This window comes from Solanum tuberosum, unplaced genomic scaffold (assembly GCF_000226075.1).
Source record: "Solanum tuberosum cultivar DM 1-3 516 R44 unplaced genomic scaffold, SolTub_3.0 scf00630, whole genome shotgun sequence".
NCBI lineage: Eukaryota > Viridiplantae > Streptophyta > Magnoliopsida > Solanales > Solanaceae > Solanum > Solanum tuberosum.
Genome location: NW_006239566.1, coordinates 23,913 through 43,487, shown reverse-complemented (window position 1 = coordinate 43,487; position 19,575 = coordinate 23,913). Strand labels below are relative to the sequence as shown.

At 33.8% G+C, this 19,575-nt stretch overlaps 3 protein-coding genes across 3 annotated transcripts; 1 reads left to right on the top strand and 2 right to left on the bottom strand.

The window, feature by feature from the left end:
* Positions 1 to 4,298: 4,298 nt before the first annotated feature.
* On the bottom strand, positions 4,299 to 5,497 carry LOC107058784 (uncharacterized). Its single transcript, XM_015304938.1, has 3 exons — positions 5,363 to 5,497; positions 5,103 to 5,178; positions 4,299 to 4,684 (listed from the first exon to the last, which is right to left on the bottom strand). Exons 1-3 carry the CDS (start codon positions 5,495 to 5,497, stop codon positions 4,299 to 4,301), a joined length of 597 nt encoding a protein of 198 aa, XP_015160424.1.
* A 3,160-nt stretch (positions 5,498 to 8,657) lies between these two features.
* LOC102582732 (uncharacterized) lies at positions 8,658 to 9,509 on the top strand. The gene is made up of 2 exons (XM_006366515.1): positions 8,658 to 9,002; positions 9,078 to 9,509. Exons 1-2 carry the CDS (start codon positions 8,658 to 8,660, stop codon positions 9,507 to 9,509), a joined length of 777 nt encoding a protein of 258 aa, XP_006366577.1.
* Positions 9,510 to 15,017: 5,508 nt separating this feature from the next.
* On the bottom strand, positions 15,018 to 18,891 carry LOC107058783 (F-box/kelch-repeat protein At3g23880-like). Its single transcript, XM_015304937.1, has 2 exons — positions 17,971 to 18,891; positions 15,018 to 15,152 (listed from the first exon to the last, which is right to left on the bottom strand). Exons 1-2 carry the CDS (start codon positions 18,889 to 18,891, stop codon positions 15,018 to 15,020), a joined length of 1,056 nt encoding a protein of 351 aa, XP_015160423.1.
* Between the last annotated feature and the right edge of the window lie 684 nt (positions 18,892 to 19,575).

Here is a 19,575-nt window from a genome sequence, read left to right as displayed (position 1 = left end):
AATCAATCTCAATGTGTTTAGTACGTTCATGATAGACTGGGTCTGAAGCCAATTGAATAGCAGACTTGCTGTCACTATATACTTGAACTGGTAACTGAACTTCAGTCTTTAACTCTTTCAACATTCCAACCAACCAAACTTACTCTGCTACAGTAGAAGCTAAGCTCCTGTACTTAGCTTCTGCTGAGCTCCTTGACACAATGGTCTGCTTCTTAGCTTTCCAAGAGACCACAGACTCTCCAAGTTTAATCACATAGCCTGTAACAGACTTCCTTGTAATAGGGCAGGCTGCCCAATCTGCATCACAATAAGCTGTAATTTCATTACTACACTTACTAGCTAGTAATATACCTTGTCCTGGCTACCTTTTAATGTATTTAACTACTCTAAGGGCTGCATCCATTTGAGATTTCTTTGGTTGATGTAGGAATTGGCTCAAGTTTTGAACACTGAAAGAAATGTCAGGTCTTGTCATATTTAGATATAGCAGCTTCCCAATTAGTTTTTGATAGGCACTTTGATATGTTATAGGCTCCTCCTGACTTTGTCCAGTTTGATCATCATATTGTTTTGAAGTTAACTTTATGTTTACATCCATAGGTGTTCCAGCAGTCTTTGCTCCTGATAAACCAACTTCAGAAATAAGTTGAAGTGCATACTTCCTTTGATGCATGACAACTCCACTGTTTGACCTTACAAACTCTATTCCAAGAAAGAATTTTAACTCTCCTAGATCCTTCATCTTAAAACTTTGTTGTACGGACCTTTTTGTTTCCTCTACTAGCTTCAAGCTACTTCCTGTTACTAAGATATCATCAACATACACCAAAATTATTGTAGTTCCTTCAGTGGTCCTTCTTGTAAATAAAGAGTGATCATGTTGACTCTGACTGAAACATAACTTGTGTAGAACTTCTGCAAACTTTTGGTTCCATTGTCTTGGTGCTTGTTTAAGCCCATACAATGACTTTTCCAGCCTGCATACTTTGTTCTTATTCTCCCCCTGACTGGAAAAGCCTGAGGCATAGACATATATATTTCATCCTTTAAATCACCATTTAGAAATGCATTGTATAAATCCATTTGATGTATATGCCACCCCTTTGACACAACTAAGGACAATATGGTTCTTACTGTGACCATTTTCACCACAGGGGAAAAAGTTTCTTTATATTCTATACCCTCATTTTGGTTGTAGCCCTTGGCCACAAGCCTTGCTTTGAACCTTTCTACTTCTCCAATAGACTTGTATTTAATCTTATAAATCCACATACATCCAATAGCAACCTTCCCTTCAGGCAACTCTACTAGTTTCCAAGTGTTGTTGTCCTACAATGCCTGGATTTCAGCTTACATTGCTTCAATCCACTTAGGATCTTTACTGGCCTCAGCAAAGGAAGTAGGTTCTGTTAGCACAGAAGTTGCAGCAACAAAGTCTTGATAATGTTTAGACAAGTGACTGTATGCAACACACTCATCTATAGGATACTTCACTTGTGTACCCATATTTAGAGACACAAAATCTTTCATCCAAACTGGTGGATGGACTCCTCTTGTAGATCTTCTATTTACCATTGGTTGAAAATCATGAGGTATAGAACGATGACCTTGAACTGTCTCTTCCACTGTATCTTGTTCACTTCTTTCAGTCAAATTGTTGTTTACTTTTTTATCACATTGAACTTCTTATAAACACCTATGATCAACCTTTTCTTTGTCAATCATTTCATCATTTACAGACTTCCATCCTATGTTCAGCATGTCATTATCGAAGAAGATGGATATCTTGATTATTATTGAATGAATTTTACAATGACTAAATGACCTGTATTTATACAACTTGGTTTTGACTAACTAACTTACTTAACCTTTTGTAACTAACTTCTTGAAAGTCCTTCTAACTAACTTCTTGAAAGTACTTCTAACTAACTTCCAATACTCTCTTTCTTTTTAACTCTCTCAATAAATGAAAATATATCATATGTCACATTATGTATCATGTTATGTTTGTTGGTGGACATTACATTTGTGTCTCTTTACTCTCATCAATTGTGGAAGAATGTGATCATTAGTGATTAGTAACTCTTGTAACAATTAACTCTTCATTTCACACATTATTCTATCTTTATGCATTGTAACTTATGAAACATTTGAGTCATTCATTTAGCTAATTTACTGTTGTAAAAACTATTGAAAATCACGAAAATCACGTAGCTTGAGGCGTGCCTATGGCACTGTCCTTAAGGATATTTTTTCACCGGTTAAGGTGTATCCCCATGATTCAACAAGCTCTTCTAGTACTAAAACTAGGAGCCAAAATCTAACAAATAATATATTTTACTTAAGAAAACCCAGCAAATAAATAAGGAAGAAAAAATATTTTAATGTAATATCTCATTCTCTTCCTTTTAACACACAAAAGTACTATATATAGATATATAGGCATATGGTAAAAAGCATACCATCAGCCCTGCATTAAGACCAAATAAATGTCATAAAGGATATATATATATTATTACCAAATATTCCAATGGACCTTTTGTAACACCCAAATCAATAGTAGCTGATTAATGCCATAAAGGCAATTAACAACTGCCTTAATAAGAAACAAACGGTTGGCTACAACATTAAAAACCTTAATATAGTATTAATAAGCTAAGTTATTAAGGTAATAATATGTAATAAATAATTTCAAATATTATTCTTATACTTTTTAAGATAATATAGATATTTTATCAACAATCCCCCATATATCTTAAAAAGAATATTAAGAAATAATATAATAATTTAAAAATATATAAAAGATAATTATCGCTGGATTTTCAAAAGAAAGAATAATGCATCGAATATGGTCTCGAAGAGTATGAACCAGACTTAGATAAAATAAGATTAATCTTACAGAACAAATGGTGAAATTTAAAACTTCTAAGAACAAAAAAATTATGTTGTAAGCTTAGAGTCTTATTCTATCACATTATACTTGCACAATCTTTGTCGTTATCGCGATTTTGCGCTAAGAGGCCATGTGCGTGTCCTGGTATTCATGAATGCTTTAGAAATCCATCACAATTTCATAGAAGCAGCATCACTCCACACTCATATAGGTCCACCCATCAAGTGTATTCTGCAGAGCAATACACCACCTATAAAGGATATGGTTATGGATTAAGAGTTCACAACTCAACCTCACTTTCCTTGCAGATTTGCACTATATGCACACCATAATAGATCACAGATGGGACAAAAATTTATAGTGCACAAGATCAAACGATGACTTGTTATTACCCATATGAACCTAATTCATGGGATCTCCAATCACATAAGTTGGGTTACCATCATTTTTTATATACAACTTGACAATAGTCCCATTCTCGTTGAAGCTTCATTTATTAATTATTTTTTCCCCCCAAATTTTAAGTCAGAGAATTGGCCAAATTCACTTATGACTTCATACGATACATGGATTCAATGTTCTATTACTCTTTGTCTCAAACTTATGTAATCACCATATGGAGGTTACTTAACCACTTAATATCATTATTAGCTAACTTCATTATATTTAGTTGATTTCTAAATCATCAACACAATAGATAAACACATATTAAATTTTAAATAACAAGACCACATAAAGTACGTTACCCCCATATTTCAAAAAGGTCAACTTAGAAAATAATATTTCTATATAACAAGTTCAACCAATTTTTCAAATAAACATTTCATCATATAAATGATAAGCTAAAAATATAACTTCACTCAAACATTATATATGATCATTCAAAATAATATCTTTATTCTAGTGATCACAAGAAAAATTAAATTATAGAATCAAAGTGATCAGCAAAAGAACAACATACTTTCTTATTTTATTTTTTTTCATTTAACATCTTACTAAAAGGAAACCAATAACACCCAATTGGTAAGTCTCTTCATTATTTAAGAAGATATTTATTTTATTTACGTGCTATTTTTATAACCCAAAACTAATTTTAGAAAATAATTTCATAATTAAAACCACCAACACGTTGATGTCTCTTTCTTTTTTCCTCCAATCCTCAACATTTTGAAAACTAACCATTAACATATGAGAGAATTTTACTATCAAAACATCAAAGCATAAAACTTTTTTTATTTATTCAAATGGTTCCAATTTAGCATGTCAAAAGTAAATGATTAAGTACTAGCATCTTCCCTCATGACTTGAGAAACATTGAGAACAAATAAGCCATGATTACAATATCTTTTACCCACAAACACATTATTCTTGATTATCATTACCTTACCAGATTCAAATGCAACTTTCACCCCACCTTTCCTAATAATCCCACGGAAACCAGATTGGTTCGAATACTAGGAACATGCAGCACTTCAGTCAATGCCAAGGTTTTTTCAAATGTGAGTTTGAAAAGAACTTTTCCTTTTCCAAGGACTTGAGTGGTTGAAGAATCACCAAGATACACAACTTCTTCTCCTTCATTGACTTGGGTGTAAGACATAAAATCTGTTTTATTTGCACAAATATGCCTAGTAGCGCCTGAATCTATCACCCAGTCACTCAGATTGGCCACAAGGTTAGCTTGGGAAATGATCGCCACTATGATATCATCTGCTTCAACCAAATTTACTCTTGGCTTAGCAGGATTGTCATTTTTCCCAGCTCTGTTTCTACATTGAACTGCATGGTGTCCTGGTTTGCCACACACAACAATTACCTTTTTTTTTTTTGAAATTTTGATTGTTGACCCTGAGTTTATAATCAAGTTCTTTTTCATACATGTTATCTTTATTGCGAGACTTATTGTCTTCCACTAGATTGGCTTTTGTAGCGATTTCTTTTGCTTTGGCAAAATATGATTGCTTTCGATTGGTATCCTCAATGATGATGTGTTTTACCAAATCTTCAAGAGATAATAGCTTTTGTTTGTGCTTCAAATTTTGTTTGTAGTCATTCCAAGATTCTGGTAATTTTTCAATCAATATACCAGCCACGAACTACTCCGGTAAAATGATTTTCTCCGACTTAAGATCTTCAACTAGTTTGTGAAAATCGTTGATTTGTACCTTTACATATTTCTCCCCACTCATCTCCCATTTGTAAAAATTACCAATAACAAACTTTTGTTTGGTAGCATCTTCAGCAGTATATTTAGCAAGTAGCGATTTTCGAATCTCCTTTGCTTCCTTATTAGAACAATACACATCGAATATTTCATTAGAAAGAGTACTTAATATTGTGTGCTTACTTAACTTATTTGCATAAATCTATTGATTTAGTTGCTCAGAAGCAGATTCCTCCGATGTCGATCCTGTTAGCGCAGACGTCACTTCATACATGTCATCTCTTAAAATTCTGTCCACCAAAAACTTCCACTGTTGAAACATCATGGAAGTATTTGGTAAAGTTGTGCGAAGGCACAATAGGGACAACACCATGAGATGTTTGAGCAGCAATGGTGGTATTATCAATAACAATAGCAGGTGAATCATTTTCGTGAACCATGTTAATCGAAATATCCTTAAGATTGTTGTAAAAACTATTGGAAATCACATAGCTTGAGGTGTGCCTATGGCACTGTCCTTAAGGATATTTCACCGGTTAAGGTGTATCCCAGGATTTAACAAACTCTTCTAGTACTAAAACTAGGAGCCAAAATCTAACAAATAATATATTTTACTTAAGAAAACCCAGCAAATAAATAAAGAAGAAAAGTTATTTTAATGTAATATCTCATTCTCTTTCTTTTAACACACAAAAATACTATATATAGATATATAGGTATATGGTAAAGAGCATACCATCAGCCGTGCATTAAGACCAAATAATTGCCGTAAAGGCCGTATATTATTACCAAATATTCCAATGGACCTTTTGTAACACCCAAATAAATAGTAGTTGATTAATGCCATAAAGGCAATTAACAACTGCCATAATAAGAAAACAAACGGTTGGCTACAAGATTAAAAACCTCAATATAATATTAATAAGCTAAGTTATTAAGGTAATAATATGTAATAAATAATTTCAAATATTATTCTTATACTTTTAAAGATAATATAGATGTTTTATCAACATTTACTACTCATTATCTTCCTATTCATTGCAAGGGAGATTTCCTCCCCTATAAATAGTGATGGTCTTCTCTGTGTTGTATACAATAAGAGATGGACAAGAAAATATAGAGTGAAAAATATGAGTAGTATTGTATTGAGTTAATTGAGTTGTATGACGTTTGTTGGGATGTTGTATCCTGAAGGGGACAAGTCAAGAGTGATACTGCTGAATTTGTGTAGATTATGTTATAGTGGACTTAAATCTCCTTAAAATTATTGGTATTATATACCACAAAAATAATAAATTATAGTTGAAAAATTATAAATGACAAAAAATGAATAAATAATAATTTAGGCTAAGAGCTAGAATCTAGATATTCAAGCCTCAACCAGAATAGATTTTTATTTTCTTCATTATATTTTCAATTGTAATTTGTAATCTCGTTATTTTCACCAATAAAAAGTTATGATATGTAAAAATCTTTGTTATAGTTCGATGATATCTACACCCACTTATTCATTTACTAGTTCATGTTGGACAGATTGGGCACGCGCATAGCATGGAGTTCCCTTGCTAGTAAGAAAACACAAAATTTTGCCGTGGTAATTTCTTTGCTCAGGAGTAAAACTCACGATCTACCCTCATAGGATTTGCCTAAAACACTCCACCAAACTCAAGTGATGTTTAGGTTACAATTCTATAACCCAAAGAGACTAATTCTAGTATGTATCTTTTACACCGTAACAAAAACAATTTTTACATGTAATAAATATACATATTAATATAGAGTGTTAAAGTCTTTGCTGTGATTAGTTTATTGTCATTGGATCCAATGTCCCTATAGACTTTAATGACATCTATAAAGAATTATAATTGCCTCTAAAATACATATTTACCAGCAATTAAACTGTTATCACTAATTAATTGCCGCTAAAGATCATTTTTGGTGTAGTGTCATTTTTATAATCAGACCGATTGCGAGATCGCCTTTCAAGACTATACTCCTCTTAGTCTAGAGAGTAAACTCGAAAAACCTCAGTACTTCGATCACCTATTATTTGGGAATTTTAAAAAAAAATTACCCCAATTTTTTATATTTTATGAAAAATACCCATTATTTATTAAGTTCAACGAATATTTGTACTACCGCCTCCGGAAAAGTTTGAGTTTTAATTTGAGTGATAAAATTGAGAAAAAATAACAATTTGTGTTTAATGAGTTATAATTATAACTGAATTAGTGATAAGTTTGAGTATGCAGTCTATGTATTGTCTTGCCTATATTATTATTTTGTTATTGTTGATTGTTATCACTTATCAATTATATTACAAGGTTATTTTTTTACGGAACATATTCATTACAAAATGATAATATAAATTTATGGGTATTTTTAATAATTTTTAAAACTTATAGATATAAATCGTATTTTTATGAAATAGTCAAATATTTTTGAGAAAATTTGAGGTAAAACTAATGGCGATGGAGTACCTCGATTTTCATAAAAAATATTAAAAATCGAGAGACTTCTGTCGGATTTCTTTGGGAAAAAAAACAATCCTATCTTACAGTTTCTATGCATTTTTGTGCGAAAAATTATCAATGTTTTGTTTAAGTCCATCGTTTCATTTATAAAAAAACAATTTTATAAAATCATCAAAAACAGATAGAGTCCGTCGGTTTTTAGTTTGTTGATTTCTTTAGTATGTCTTAAATGTGTTTTTAGTATAAGTTAAAAAATATTTATATTTTTTAATCTTTTTTGAATTGAAGTAGGATAAACATTTACTAATAAAAAAAATTTATTATAAAAAAATGTATTTTAAAAAAATGAAATAATATATTTATTAGGAAAAAATGACATTTTTGACCATTAAGTAACAATAATGATATTTTTTGACCAACTTATTGACAAAACTCAAAAGAGACATTTTTAGGTCAAATTATTAACAGAGAACATTTTTATATTTTTAACTATTTTCCTTGTATAAAACAAACGCCGAGTTATTTAAGGAAGTATATCAAGGAAAATGTTTTTGAGAGTTGTAGATATTTTGTTTACTTAAACTTAAATATTTAAGATGGAAAAGTGGCGCCCAAGTTTAATTTAAAAGTTGTTAATACAAACTCCTACCTTACAAATTCACAGTAAATGTAATCTAGGGTTTTGACGAGCCACGTCTCCTCTCATTTCATCAAGGTTCGTCATTTTTACCCTTCCCCCCCCACCATTTTATTATTTTTATGAGACGAAAATGTTTTCTAGGAAAATATAATTGAATTTCTTACTTATTTTCTTGTGTTTGATGCATAGAAATAAGTGTATGTATAGAGGCGGAGCTAAGTTGGGGTTCATGGGTTCGGACGAACCCAGTATATATGTATACTAACTTGTGAACCCCTAACAAAATTGATTGATGACTCAATGGTAAGGAAGGGGCCGTGGAAATGTTTTTCACGCTAGAGTCATGGATTCAAATTTCGAACCCTTGAACTCCTAATCCTTGGCTCTGTCTCTGTGAATGTATCCTTGTATTACTTTTATTAGTACGCAGGAAAATAAGTGGATTTCTCCTTGTATTACTAAAAATTGGTATTATAATTTTTGTAGATGGTTCGTCGTCGCGTCCATGATCCTGCTGAAGATGTCTGGTCAAGTCCTAATTGGCCTCCGCGAATAGAAAAAATGTTTGTTGGTTCATTGGTAGAGGAAATGAAATATCATCTGGATGTGATGCCAAGTAATTTTCATGATCAAGCATGGGAAAATGTTGTTAAGGACTTAAATCAATGCAGTGGTTGGAATTTTAATAAGGCAGAGCTGAAGAAACATCTGTCTATATTGAGAAAACGTTATCGAATCGTGAAGCCACTTTACAACCACGGTGGATTTGGTTGGAATAACCGGAGAAAGATGGTTGTCGTTGATGATAGCGTGTGGGCTGAGTACATAAAGGTTTGTCTTGACTTTTATTTTATTATTCAATGTTGTATTCCGTCCGTCCCAATTTAAGTGTGTCTGATCTTGCAGGTACATCCTGAGATAACACCATATAGAAAATATGGCTGTCCTATATACAAGGAGTTGTGTCATATTTTTACGAGACCAAAAGCAACCGGGGAATTTGCTGTTTCTTCTATGGATCCTGGAAGCAACCCTAGTGAACGAAACAAACATAAATTGACAGAGCCACCAAAATCCCGTTCCAGTAAGAGGAATAGTGTTGGTCCTAACAATCCAAAACGATCAAGGAGCAGTGACATGGATCAGAATCAGAAAGATGATCCATATTCGATAGCTAACTGTGTTGTGGCTCTAAACGATACGCCAGGAGTTGATCGGAGGCTATATAATGCTGCTATGGACTTGTTTGAAAATAAAAACTGGAGGGAAACATTTGTGACAATGAAAATGGATAAAAGATTGAGTTGGTTGAAGGCCATGATTCCTAGAAAAACATGAATTCAACAAGGACAGGGCAGGGCAGGGGAAAGTTAGACTTATAAGACTTTTTATGTTGTTTTGAGTTTTTTTGTTTTGTTTGGTTTTGCTTTTAATTTAACCGTTGGTTATCTGGAATGACATATAATTCGGGCCCTAAAAACTAGCTATTGAGATGGGAGAGTTTGAAAATCAAACGTTTACCAATATGGTAAAAATTCAGATAGTCAACGAATTGTGCTGCTACTTTTTTTCCCTTACTATGGCTGGTTGCATGATAGTTGTGAATGGAATACACAAGCTGTACTGCGTTGATAGTTGTGGTAGAGTTGTATGAAGCAATGGGTTGACAACTTGTATCTATCTTACAAATATATAGCCCAACACAATGTATTGTACTCACATAACCTATACTGCTCGGACTCTACAAAATCTCAATGAGTGGTGTGAGATCCTTCAAAAGTAGTGCACTTTTTGAAGGAACTGACACGGGTGTGACAAGTGACAATATCATTGAAGAGTCTGAGCTACATGACACACATGCTAAACTAATGAGTTATTATAGGTCCATTCTGATAAGAACATTGGACTTGCTGACTTTCAATGTAAAAATACCTTAAACTTATGCATACACAACATGCTAAAAAGGAAGAGATATTTGCATATGTACAAGCGCGGGACAAATTTTTTCTAATACCTGTCACCACACGTCTAAATCTAGGGGTGTCAATGGTATGGTTAGAACAGTTATTTTATACCGTTATACCTAAATATATATTGATTATACATTTTTAAAGAATGATATACACTACTTGAACACAAAAGTTCCACCTCTTTACCATTATATATAATCCACAATTGTGTATCCCATTGTATAGTCATGTAGAACAACTATATATATAGCATCAATAAACATGGTGATAGATGGGTGTATAAACCATAAGATTATATATTGAATATACAAAGTATGTACACTTTATATACACCTTTCTCCTTGCTTCAAGATTTAAAGAAGAAAAAAAGTATGTGACAACTTAGAACCATATACAAATATAAAAAAGAAAACAAAATATATAACTTACAAACTTACAATCCGTTTTAAAGTTTTTTGTTATTATTATTGAAAAATAAAGTCGCCGCCTAAAACCAATTAAAAAGGCATTTTTTGAAGAAAAAGGGGCCTAAAGCTAATTATTTTTTGTTCTGTTTCCTACTTCAATGATGCTATATAACCCAAAAAAAAAAAAAACGAGCTAATACAATTTAATTGAAAAGATGAGTTAATATCTTCCTGGTTTATTATATAGCATTATTGAAGTAGCAAAAAAAACCTAGCAGTAGCATGAATGGCCGCTCAAAAATCCCCAATTTGCCCGAAGATATTGTCAACTGTATCCTATTAGAGCTTCCTATGAACTATCTTTCACGATTCAAAAGTTGCTGCAAATCATGGCGTTGTTGTATCGATGAGGCTGACTTCATCAAGTACCATCTACATAAATCATCTGTCGTAAAAAAATTGTCTTCCTCAAGGAGAAACACGGCAATATAAAATTGTGTCAATAGAAGCATCAATTAGTGGTGATTCAAAATTTGTGTACCTGGACGAGCCCAATAATATCCCCGGATTCTGTAGTAACTATAAATATATTGAAGTGCTTTCATGCAGTGGCTTGGTGTTTATGAAAGGCATACGATCCTGGCTATAATATGACATTATGGAATCCTGCAGTTGGAAAATACAAACTCATTCCAAATTCTCTTCTCATCTCCAGTATTTGGTTTTGCCTATGATTTTGTGGCCGAAGATTACAAAGTTTTATGTGTACATCTATCTGTACTTGAAAAACGAGGCGTTACTTTGTTGAAGTATACTCGGTTAAAAATCAATGTTGGAGAACAATTCACAATATTTTTCCTGGTCCCTCTGATCCATTGCCACCGCACATATACCATGATCAAGTTTCATTAAACGGTGTTATTCACAGAACAAAAATTTATTGTAATGCCAGTGCCAAGTACATGTGGGAGAAAACCGACATTATATGCATTGGGTGGTCGCGTCTGTGTTCTGGCAACTATTGGCGAGGAAATTTTGATTTGGTGGCCGGAGAAAGATAGTAAAACCATCTGGAATTGTATCAACAAGTTCCCTACTTTAGTCTCACTTATTGGAAAGCCTAGTCATTGGTTGTCATGCGCAGGTAACTTCATGTGTGTTAAGGACAATGGGAACATATTATGGAGAAAGCTCGAGGGTCCTTTTATTGAGTATGATGTACGGAAAAATGAATATACTGAATTTAAGGTGACACAAGTTGGGGACTTTATTGCAAAGAAGGCTTTGTATGTGGAAAGTTTAGTTTCCATGGGATTAACAAATTCCAACATAATGATATATAGTTTTCCAACTTTGTGTTTATTAGGTAGCAGTTTCTAGTATTAATTGAAGAACATTGCTATTGTTTCTGTTGAAGTAGCTTATATAATTTGTGTTGTCCTTTTCTTTAATTGATTTGTGAATATATAATGGTATATAGGAGTAAGATTTGAATTTGATGTGGATCAATTTTTATGTAAAAATGTGATGGTGAATTTCTACGCAACAAGTCATAGTTATCGTCATGATTTGGTCTGTTGATAGACAGGGTACAGTCACCAAAACTTAATGTTACCGTGAAAAACTCTTTGTTCAACGGAGTAAAAATCCACAACCTTTCCTCATAGAATTTGCCTAAAGAACAAACTCCACTAAACTCAAGTGGCCTTTAGATTACAACTATATAATCTAAGGGACTAACTCTGATCATCAATTACAAAATTTGTATAAAAACAAGTAGGTTATAACTCAAGAACAGAAAGACTCAAAACTAATTTCAGCTCAACTCAACACTAATAGTGTTATGATGTTGGCCAATAAGGGAACATTTTGTATCAGATACATATATGTTATACATATTTTCCCATGTTCGATTGTATATATAACGAGTTTAACAGTGTTTGATCTATCATTTAAGAAGCCAAGAGTAACATTTTTCTCCTTTCGTAAAATACAGTAAATTAGTTAGTCCTAAAAAAACGTCTTCATCATTAGCCGTCTTCTAAAATCACATAACTACGAAGGGTTTAGTTCACAACCAACTCTAAATATTATACAAAGCATATATTGAGTTTGTTTGAGGTCGAATCTCACTCAAACTTTGTTCATTACTCCTTCCATACCTTTTTAGTTGTGATGGTTTCATTTTTAGAGTTAAACGATAAGAACTTTGACTAACATTTTACGATATATTTTTTCATCATATTGGCATGCAATTTTTTTTGCAATTTATGTAGTTTTCGTATAATTGTTTAAAGGGAAAAAGGACAAATTTACCCCCGAACTTTGATAAATGGTACGTCTATGCCCTCCGTTATACTTTGCGTACACGTAAGCCCCTGCCGTCCAATTTTCGGTACACACATGCCCCTCTCACTAACGGACCCCTCGCTTTGTACACGTGTTTTAATCCTAGCCAACTACCCGTTTGACCATTCTTTTAACCCATAAACCCACAACCCGCCCCATAAACCCAATAACCCCACCTCTTCTTTCTATTAAACTGTCGAATGCACCACCACCGGAGGCAAATCTCCGTCCACCTTCCTCTTCCTTCCTTTTGGTCCACCGATCCGAATCGGAATCACTACCGTTTGACTCAAAACTCCCTCTCCTATCAAATCTTCGACCAGAAGAGGTTACAAAAGCTTTATTCGCTGCCCAATTATCAGATTCATCAACTTTAGACTGGGAATCGGAGAAAAAACCTCCCCGTTCACCTCTCCCCCCTTCTTTCAAAACCATTACCAGCCGATGTTTTCTTAGCTGCACCCCAATCATCAGTCTCGTCGGCACGAGATGGAGCAATTTCCCCTATCGGTATCCCTTCGGAACCCTCTCTTCTTATGAGAATCATCCGACGAACCCTTCCCCCTTTACCTGTCGTAACCGTACAATTTGAATCCACCTCCGAGTCGAGACTGGCCAAGTTCCTCCGCAGTGCGCTCGCGAGGACTGGTAGGGAGCATCAAAACTTTATCCGGTGTCAAGCCTTTGGTTGCCACAGTGGCGGCAGTTTGAGATTACTTAGCAGCGCTATAAGTGTTGAACTCCCAAAGGGATAGGGTTTGTGGCTTCTTCTTCTTCGTTTTGGTGGTGGCAGCAGCGGCCAAAGATGGAAAATCGGCAAGGCCACCGGCACCGCCGCCATTGGAGTGATTTTCAACCTTCACTGACTCTTCATTTGGAATGTTTAATTAACTTAGATATTTTAGAGGGAATCGGGTGGGTTATTGGGTTTATGGGGCGGGTTGTGGGTTTATGGGTTAAAAGAATGGTCAAACGGGTAGTTGATTAGGATTAAAACACGTGTACAAAACGAGGGGTCCGTTAGTGAGAGGGGCATGTGTGTACCGAAAATTGGACGGCAGGGGCTTATGTGGACGCAAAGTATAACGGAGGGCATAGACGTACCATTTATCAAAGTTCGGGGGTAAATTCGTCCTTTTTCCCTTGTTTAAAAATATCGAATTAATGTAATCTAATTTAATTTTGAAAATAATCAAATTAACGTTTGAAAAACGCATCAGAACAACTAAAAATAGACAGAGAAAGGATTATAATAGTCAAATTATTAAACTATTATTTGAAGCATTAAAATAATTACTTAAATTTTACTTTAAAACAATAAAAGTACAAAATTATTTTAGTGTTACTATATATTACGTACGTGTGAATTGGTAAAAGCACATAAAAACAATATCCAAACAACAAAAAAAAGTTGTATATATATAAATAGCAAGGTGGAGTATTCATTTTGTTTCTACAATATCTTCACTCGCTCTCTTCTTCTTTCTTTTCCTCAACAAAAAAAAAAAAAACACTCTGTTTCTTTTCTTTTGGATAAAAATGAGGACGAATTTTACTGATGAACAACTCATGGAGTTTCTTGTCAAATCTTTTACACTTGAGGATTATGACGACCTAGAAATTGGATTTACAGACTTGTATGGCGATGAGAAGCTATCTGAGTCATTCGGGACGAATGATACTACTGATTTTTATGTCCTCACTCTGTTAAAGAAAAAGAGAGAGAATGGTAAGTACTTCAGCAGGGCAATTGGAGGCGGCTTATGGAGAGAATTTGGCAGCGCTAAATCAGTTAATGATAGGGAAGGATCACAGATTGGCATTAAGAAAAAATTCCGTTTAGATGAAGACAATCATGTCTGGACTATGAAAGAATATAGCCTTACTGAAAGTAAACGAAACGACTTGAAACGAACTAGTGAATTTGTAGCTCATGACGAATTGGTTATGTGTCGCATTAGGAGGAAGGCCAATTATCTTGTCAGTTCTTCGTCACAATGTCAAGGAACTGTGAAATCCTTCGCTCAAGAAAATCAAGATTTGGGTCTAATTCCATCTGATGACATAAAATAATCCCAATTGCCTGCTGCAATTGAAGAAGAATGCTCTGTTTCTGTGGTTCATTCTGTTAGTAACTCGCAAATGTGACTGCCTGCTGCAGAAAAGAATGCTCTGATTTTATGGTTCATCAAGAAACTCCCTCTGTTAGTTTCACCAAGAATGCTCTGTTTCTGAGGTTCATCAAGAAACTCCCTCTGCAAAAGAAGAAGAAGAAGTAACTCGCAAATGTGACTGCCTGCTGCAGAAAAGAATGCTCTGTTTCTGAGGTTCATCAAGAAACTCCCTCTGTTAGTTACATCAAACTTCTTACATTTCTTGTTCATGTGTATGTGTCTCCACTGCTATCTGTAGGAGAATTTAGTTGCAGCTACACTTACTTTAGTATTTTCGGTTCACAACTTTGATCTTTTCATCATTTTTCAGTTAGTGGCGTGAAACTGTAATGGCAAATTCCAAGTCTTAATACAGGTTTTCATCTACAAATTATTTCTATTTGAACTTCAAATACTTTATGTTCAACTCAAATATTGTTCCTAAGCCATCGTAATAACCCCTTCCCCAAAACTGCTACAGCGTTTTATACACAGTTATACCACTAAGTCTAACAATAATGAATAATGCAAAGAAAATTGGAGTTTGGAAATTTGATGAGTTGTGGTGAGTGTAAACTAGAATGGAAGCAATGATGAAATGAAGTCTTGTTAAACAAAACTATGAGGGAGGTGATCAACTGTTGCTGAAACTTATAATCACCAAGTCCAACTCCAAAGGGATGATGTACATAAAAAATCCATCTTCTTTTTTTGGGATAACAGTGGTGTCTGACTCCGAACCAGCTTACATGACTATTCTATTAGGTAACTACTACCGTCTACCTCCCCATCAACACAAGTACCCGCGAATATTATTTCTGCTAGGATTTGAACCTTGATCTCCGAAATTTGCACCAACAACTAGAGTGCCTATTAACAAGAATATCTGCATTAGGCTTCTTCAAAATCAAGTAGTTTAACTTGTAAACAAAAACAATACTTGTGCCAAAGACAAATTTTAAAGTTCTGATGAACTTTAGATAGAGAACAAAAGGAGAGATGGTACTGAAATGAAGATTGAATCTTGTATGACACTTTTGTAAGCTGTTTAGTGAATAAAATGAGTTCCTTTCTTGGGATTTCAAAACAAGGAAGAGAAGACCCACCGTGGATGTTGCTGTTAGAGTATAGAATGTGTATATATATATATATATGCAGCGGAAGCATAATTTAGGATCACGATTTACATATTAACATGATAACCTAAATTCACAAAACTTTAACCTTTTAAAGCTTTCCTACAACTGATTTAAAAGCAAGGAATTCAGAGCTCTGATCTTGTACTATTCGTGATTATGAAACTCTTGTGTGGGCAAAGGATGATTTTCACTTATGAAAATCACCTCGTAGAATTCTCCATAAGAGAGGAAGGGGAAGAGGGCTAAAGCTCATAGGCATTATAAGCATTGGGTGATCGTGTCTGGTGTTTTGGCAACTGTTAGCGAGGAAATTTTGATTTGGTCGCTGGAGAAAGATAGGTGGAATTACATCAACAAGTTCCCTACTTTACTCTCACTAATTGGAATGCATGATTGGTCATCAGTAGGTAACTTCTTCATATGTGTTAAAGAGAATGGAAACATATTATGGGGGGTTCTTTTATTGAGTATGAAGTGCGGAAAAATGAATTTAAAAGTTGGGGACTTAATTTCAAATAAGGCCTTGTATGTGGAAAGTTTAGTTTCCAAGATAAGTAAATCAACAGATAAGTTTGCTGCTATACTGTTGCAGCAGTAACATGCCTAAAAAATAAGCAAAGGATTTTCCTCTCTTTTGCCACTTCCTAGATGAAAAACTAGATTAAAGGGAACCTCTGTAACTTACAATACAGATAAAAAAAGAGAATACTAAAGTGAGTTAACATTTCACAAAAATTCTGTAAATTTGGAATAGTTTGTTCCTATTGAACACTATTTTTATCTTGAGTCTCTTATTCTTCCATCCTTCAAGAATAGAAGATAACATTTGCCACTTAATTAAGCCTGAATATCATCTCTTTATATATATATATATGTATCTGATGGTGATCATCTCATCCAAAATCTGATTTTGGTTTGTGTCAGCCCCACCCAATTAATATCTAGTGAATAAATGTCATATCTTTGTATATTTATCCTACTTGATCAGATTGTTGTGGTGACAGATTCCTATACTAAAATGAAATAAGCAGATAATAAGATAACATAAATAAAGGCATGGTCTATGAATTATTGATTGTGGAAGGAGAAAAAGTAATGAAATGAAAAATGACACAAGAACTTCAACTCATCATAGAGTGAGTTGCGGTAAGTATTGGCTATCCAGCTCCCCATTAGACTTTCACATCATTACTTAACGAACTACTCTTGTTGACAGATTAAAACAAGGAGATCAGGTCACACCCTTTTGCAAATTTGTTGATTTTCAATGGAAGGATAAGGTAAAACTCATTATATAATATCTCTGTGGATTCTAAGCTGAAAGGTAACAGAAGAAATTAGTGGATTCATTTTTTAGGCGACACTTTTACATTGATCACCCCAGTACGGATTCGCTATAGCCTATATATAAGAGTGGTCTTAAAAACAAGTTACGGTGATAGTCAGACAAAATCAGGGTAGAAATTCAACATCATATTTTTACTTGCTACTATATACCATTATCCACAAATCAAACAGAAACAATGACAATTAGGTAATATTCTTCTATTAATACTACTAGAAATTGCTACCTAGTCAATCCCACGAAATCTTCAAAGAAACTAAACTTTCCCGGTACAAAGCCTTATTTTCCTCAAAAGGCGGTACTTGTATAGACTTAAACTCAGTATATTCATTTTTCCGCACATCATACTCAATAAAAGAACCATTATGCTTTCTCCATAGTATATTCCCATTCTCCTTAACAAATAGGAAGGCACCTGCTGGGCGGTATTTAATACCTCTAATCGGTAAATATAATATAGGCATTCCAATGCGTGTGAGTGAAACTTGTTGATACAATTCCACCTATCTTTCTCCAGCGACCAAATCAAATTTTCCTCGCCAACCGTTGTGAAAACACAGACGCCATCACCCAATACATGTAATGTCGGCTGTTTCCCACATGTTTTTGGCACTACTGTTACAGTAAATTTTTCGTCTACTAGATGGAAAGATATAACTGCCCTGTTGTATGACATCCTGTGAATGACACCGTTTAATGAAACTTGATTACTGTATAGGTGCTGGTTATAAGAATCAGGGGAAACAGGAAAAGTATTGTGAATTGCTCTCCAACATTGATTTTTAACCGAGTATACTTCAACGTTGTTGAAGTATTTGTTTATCAAGTGATGTACACATATAACCTTGTAATCTTCAGCCACAAAATCATAGGCAAAACCAAATATTGGAGATGTCCAACAACGATTTGTCTTTGTGTTTTGACTGAAAAGAGAATTTTGAATGAGTTTGTATTTTCCAACCAAAGGATTCAATAATGTCATACAATAGCCAGGATCGTATGACGTCATAAAGATCAAGCCACTGCATGAAAACACTTCCAAAGAAAAATAGTCACTAAAGAATTCTGGGATATTCAGATACACAACTTTTGAATCAGCATTAATTGATGCTTCCATTGACACAATTTTAAATTTGCGTGTTCCTCCTCTATGTAGAAAGATTGAATTAACCAAGACAATTTTTTTACGACTAATATCGATAGACGATTTATGTAGATGTGACTTGATGAAGTCGGCGTCATCGATACAACCATACCATGATTTGCAACAACTTTTGAATCGTATAAGAGATTTCACAGGAAGCTTAAAGAAGATGGAGTTGACAATATCTCCAGGCAAATGGGGGAGGCCATCCATGTTGGTGATAGGTATTTTTTTTTTTTTGTTTCTACGCTATATAATACTTACAATTTAAACAAACCTAATTTAACTCCAAGTAGTAGAAGGTGAGTTGGACTCTACAATTAAATTATGAGCTTGTTTACCAAAAATACATTTGTATTTTCCATTCCTCAGTTATGCATATTTTACTTCATCAATATTACAACATGATATTATAAAATTATGAACAATGGCCCATCTTTATGCTGACAATTTTCTTTCAATTGAAAAAGATTAAATTATAGTCTTTCAAAGTAAAACGTTTGATTTTTTTAATAGCCATTATAATTGCAAAGTTCAAACACACGTCTAAGCTTCAAATAACTTGAAGTTTTTTGTGGTGATAAAAAAACGAATTGTATTCCCCTGTTATCTAATGGGTTACCGTTCAAATATCCGGAATTTGCCTATTAATATTGTGAACTCCATCCTACTAGAGCTTTCCGTCAAATTTCTTTTACGGTTCATATTACATGCAAATCATGGTGTTGTTCCATTTGTTGCTTAATTTACATGATTCTTTCGGTATAGATATGGTATGGGGTAATGTGAAATATTTCATGTTATTTACTACTTTACTCCTATATAGAAGTGGGAGTTGAGGGGACTAACACAGCAATAAAAATTGTACAACAAGCTAAGAAATGTGTCTTAACACAG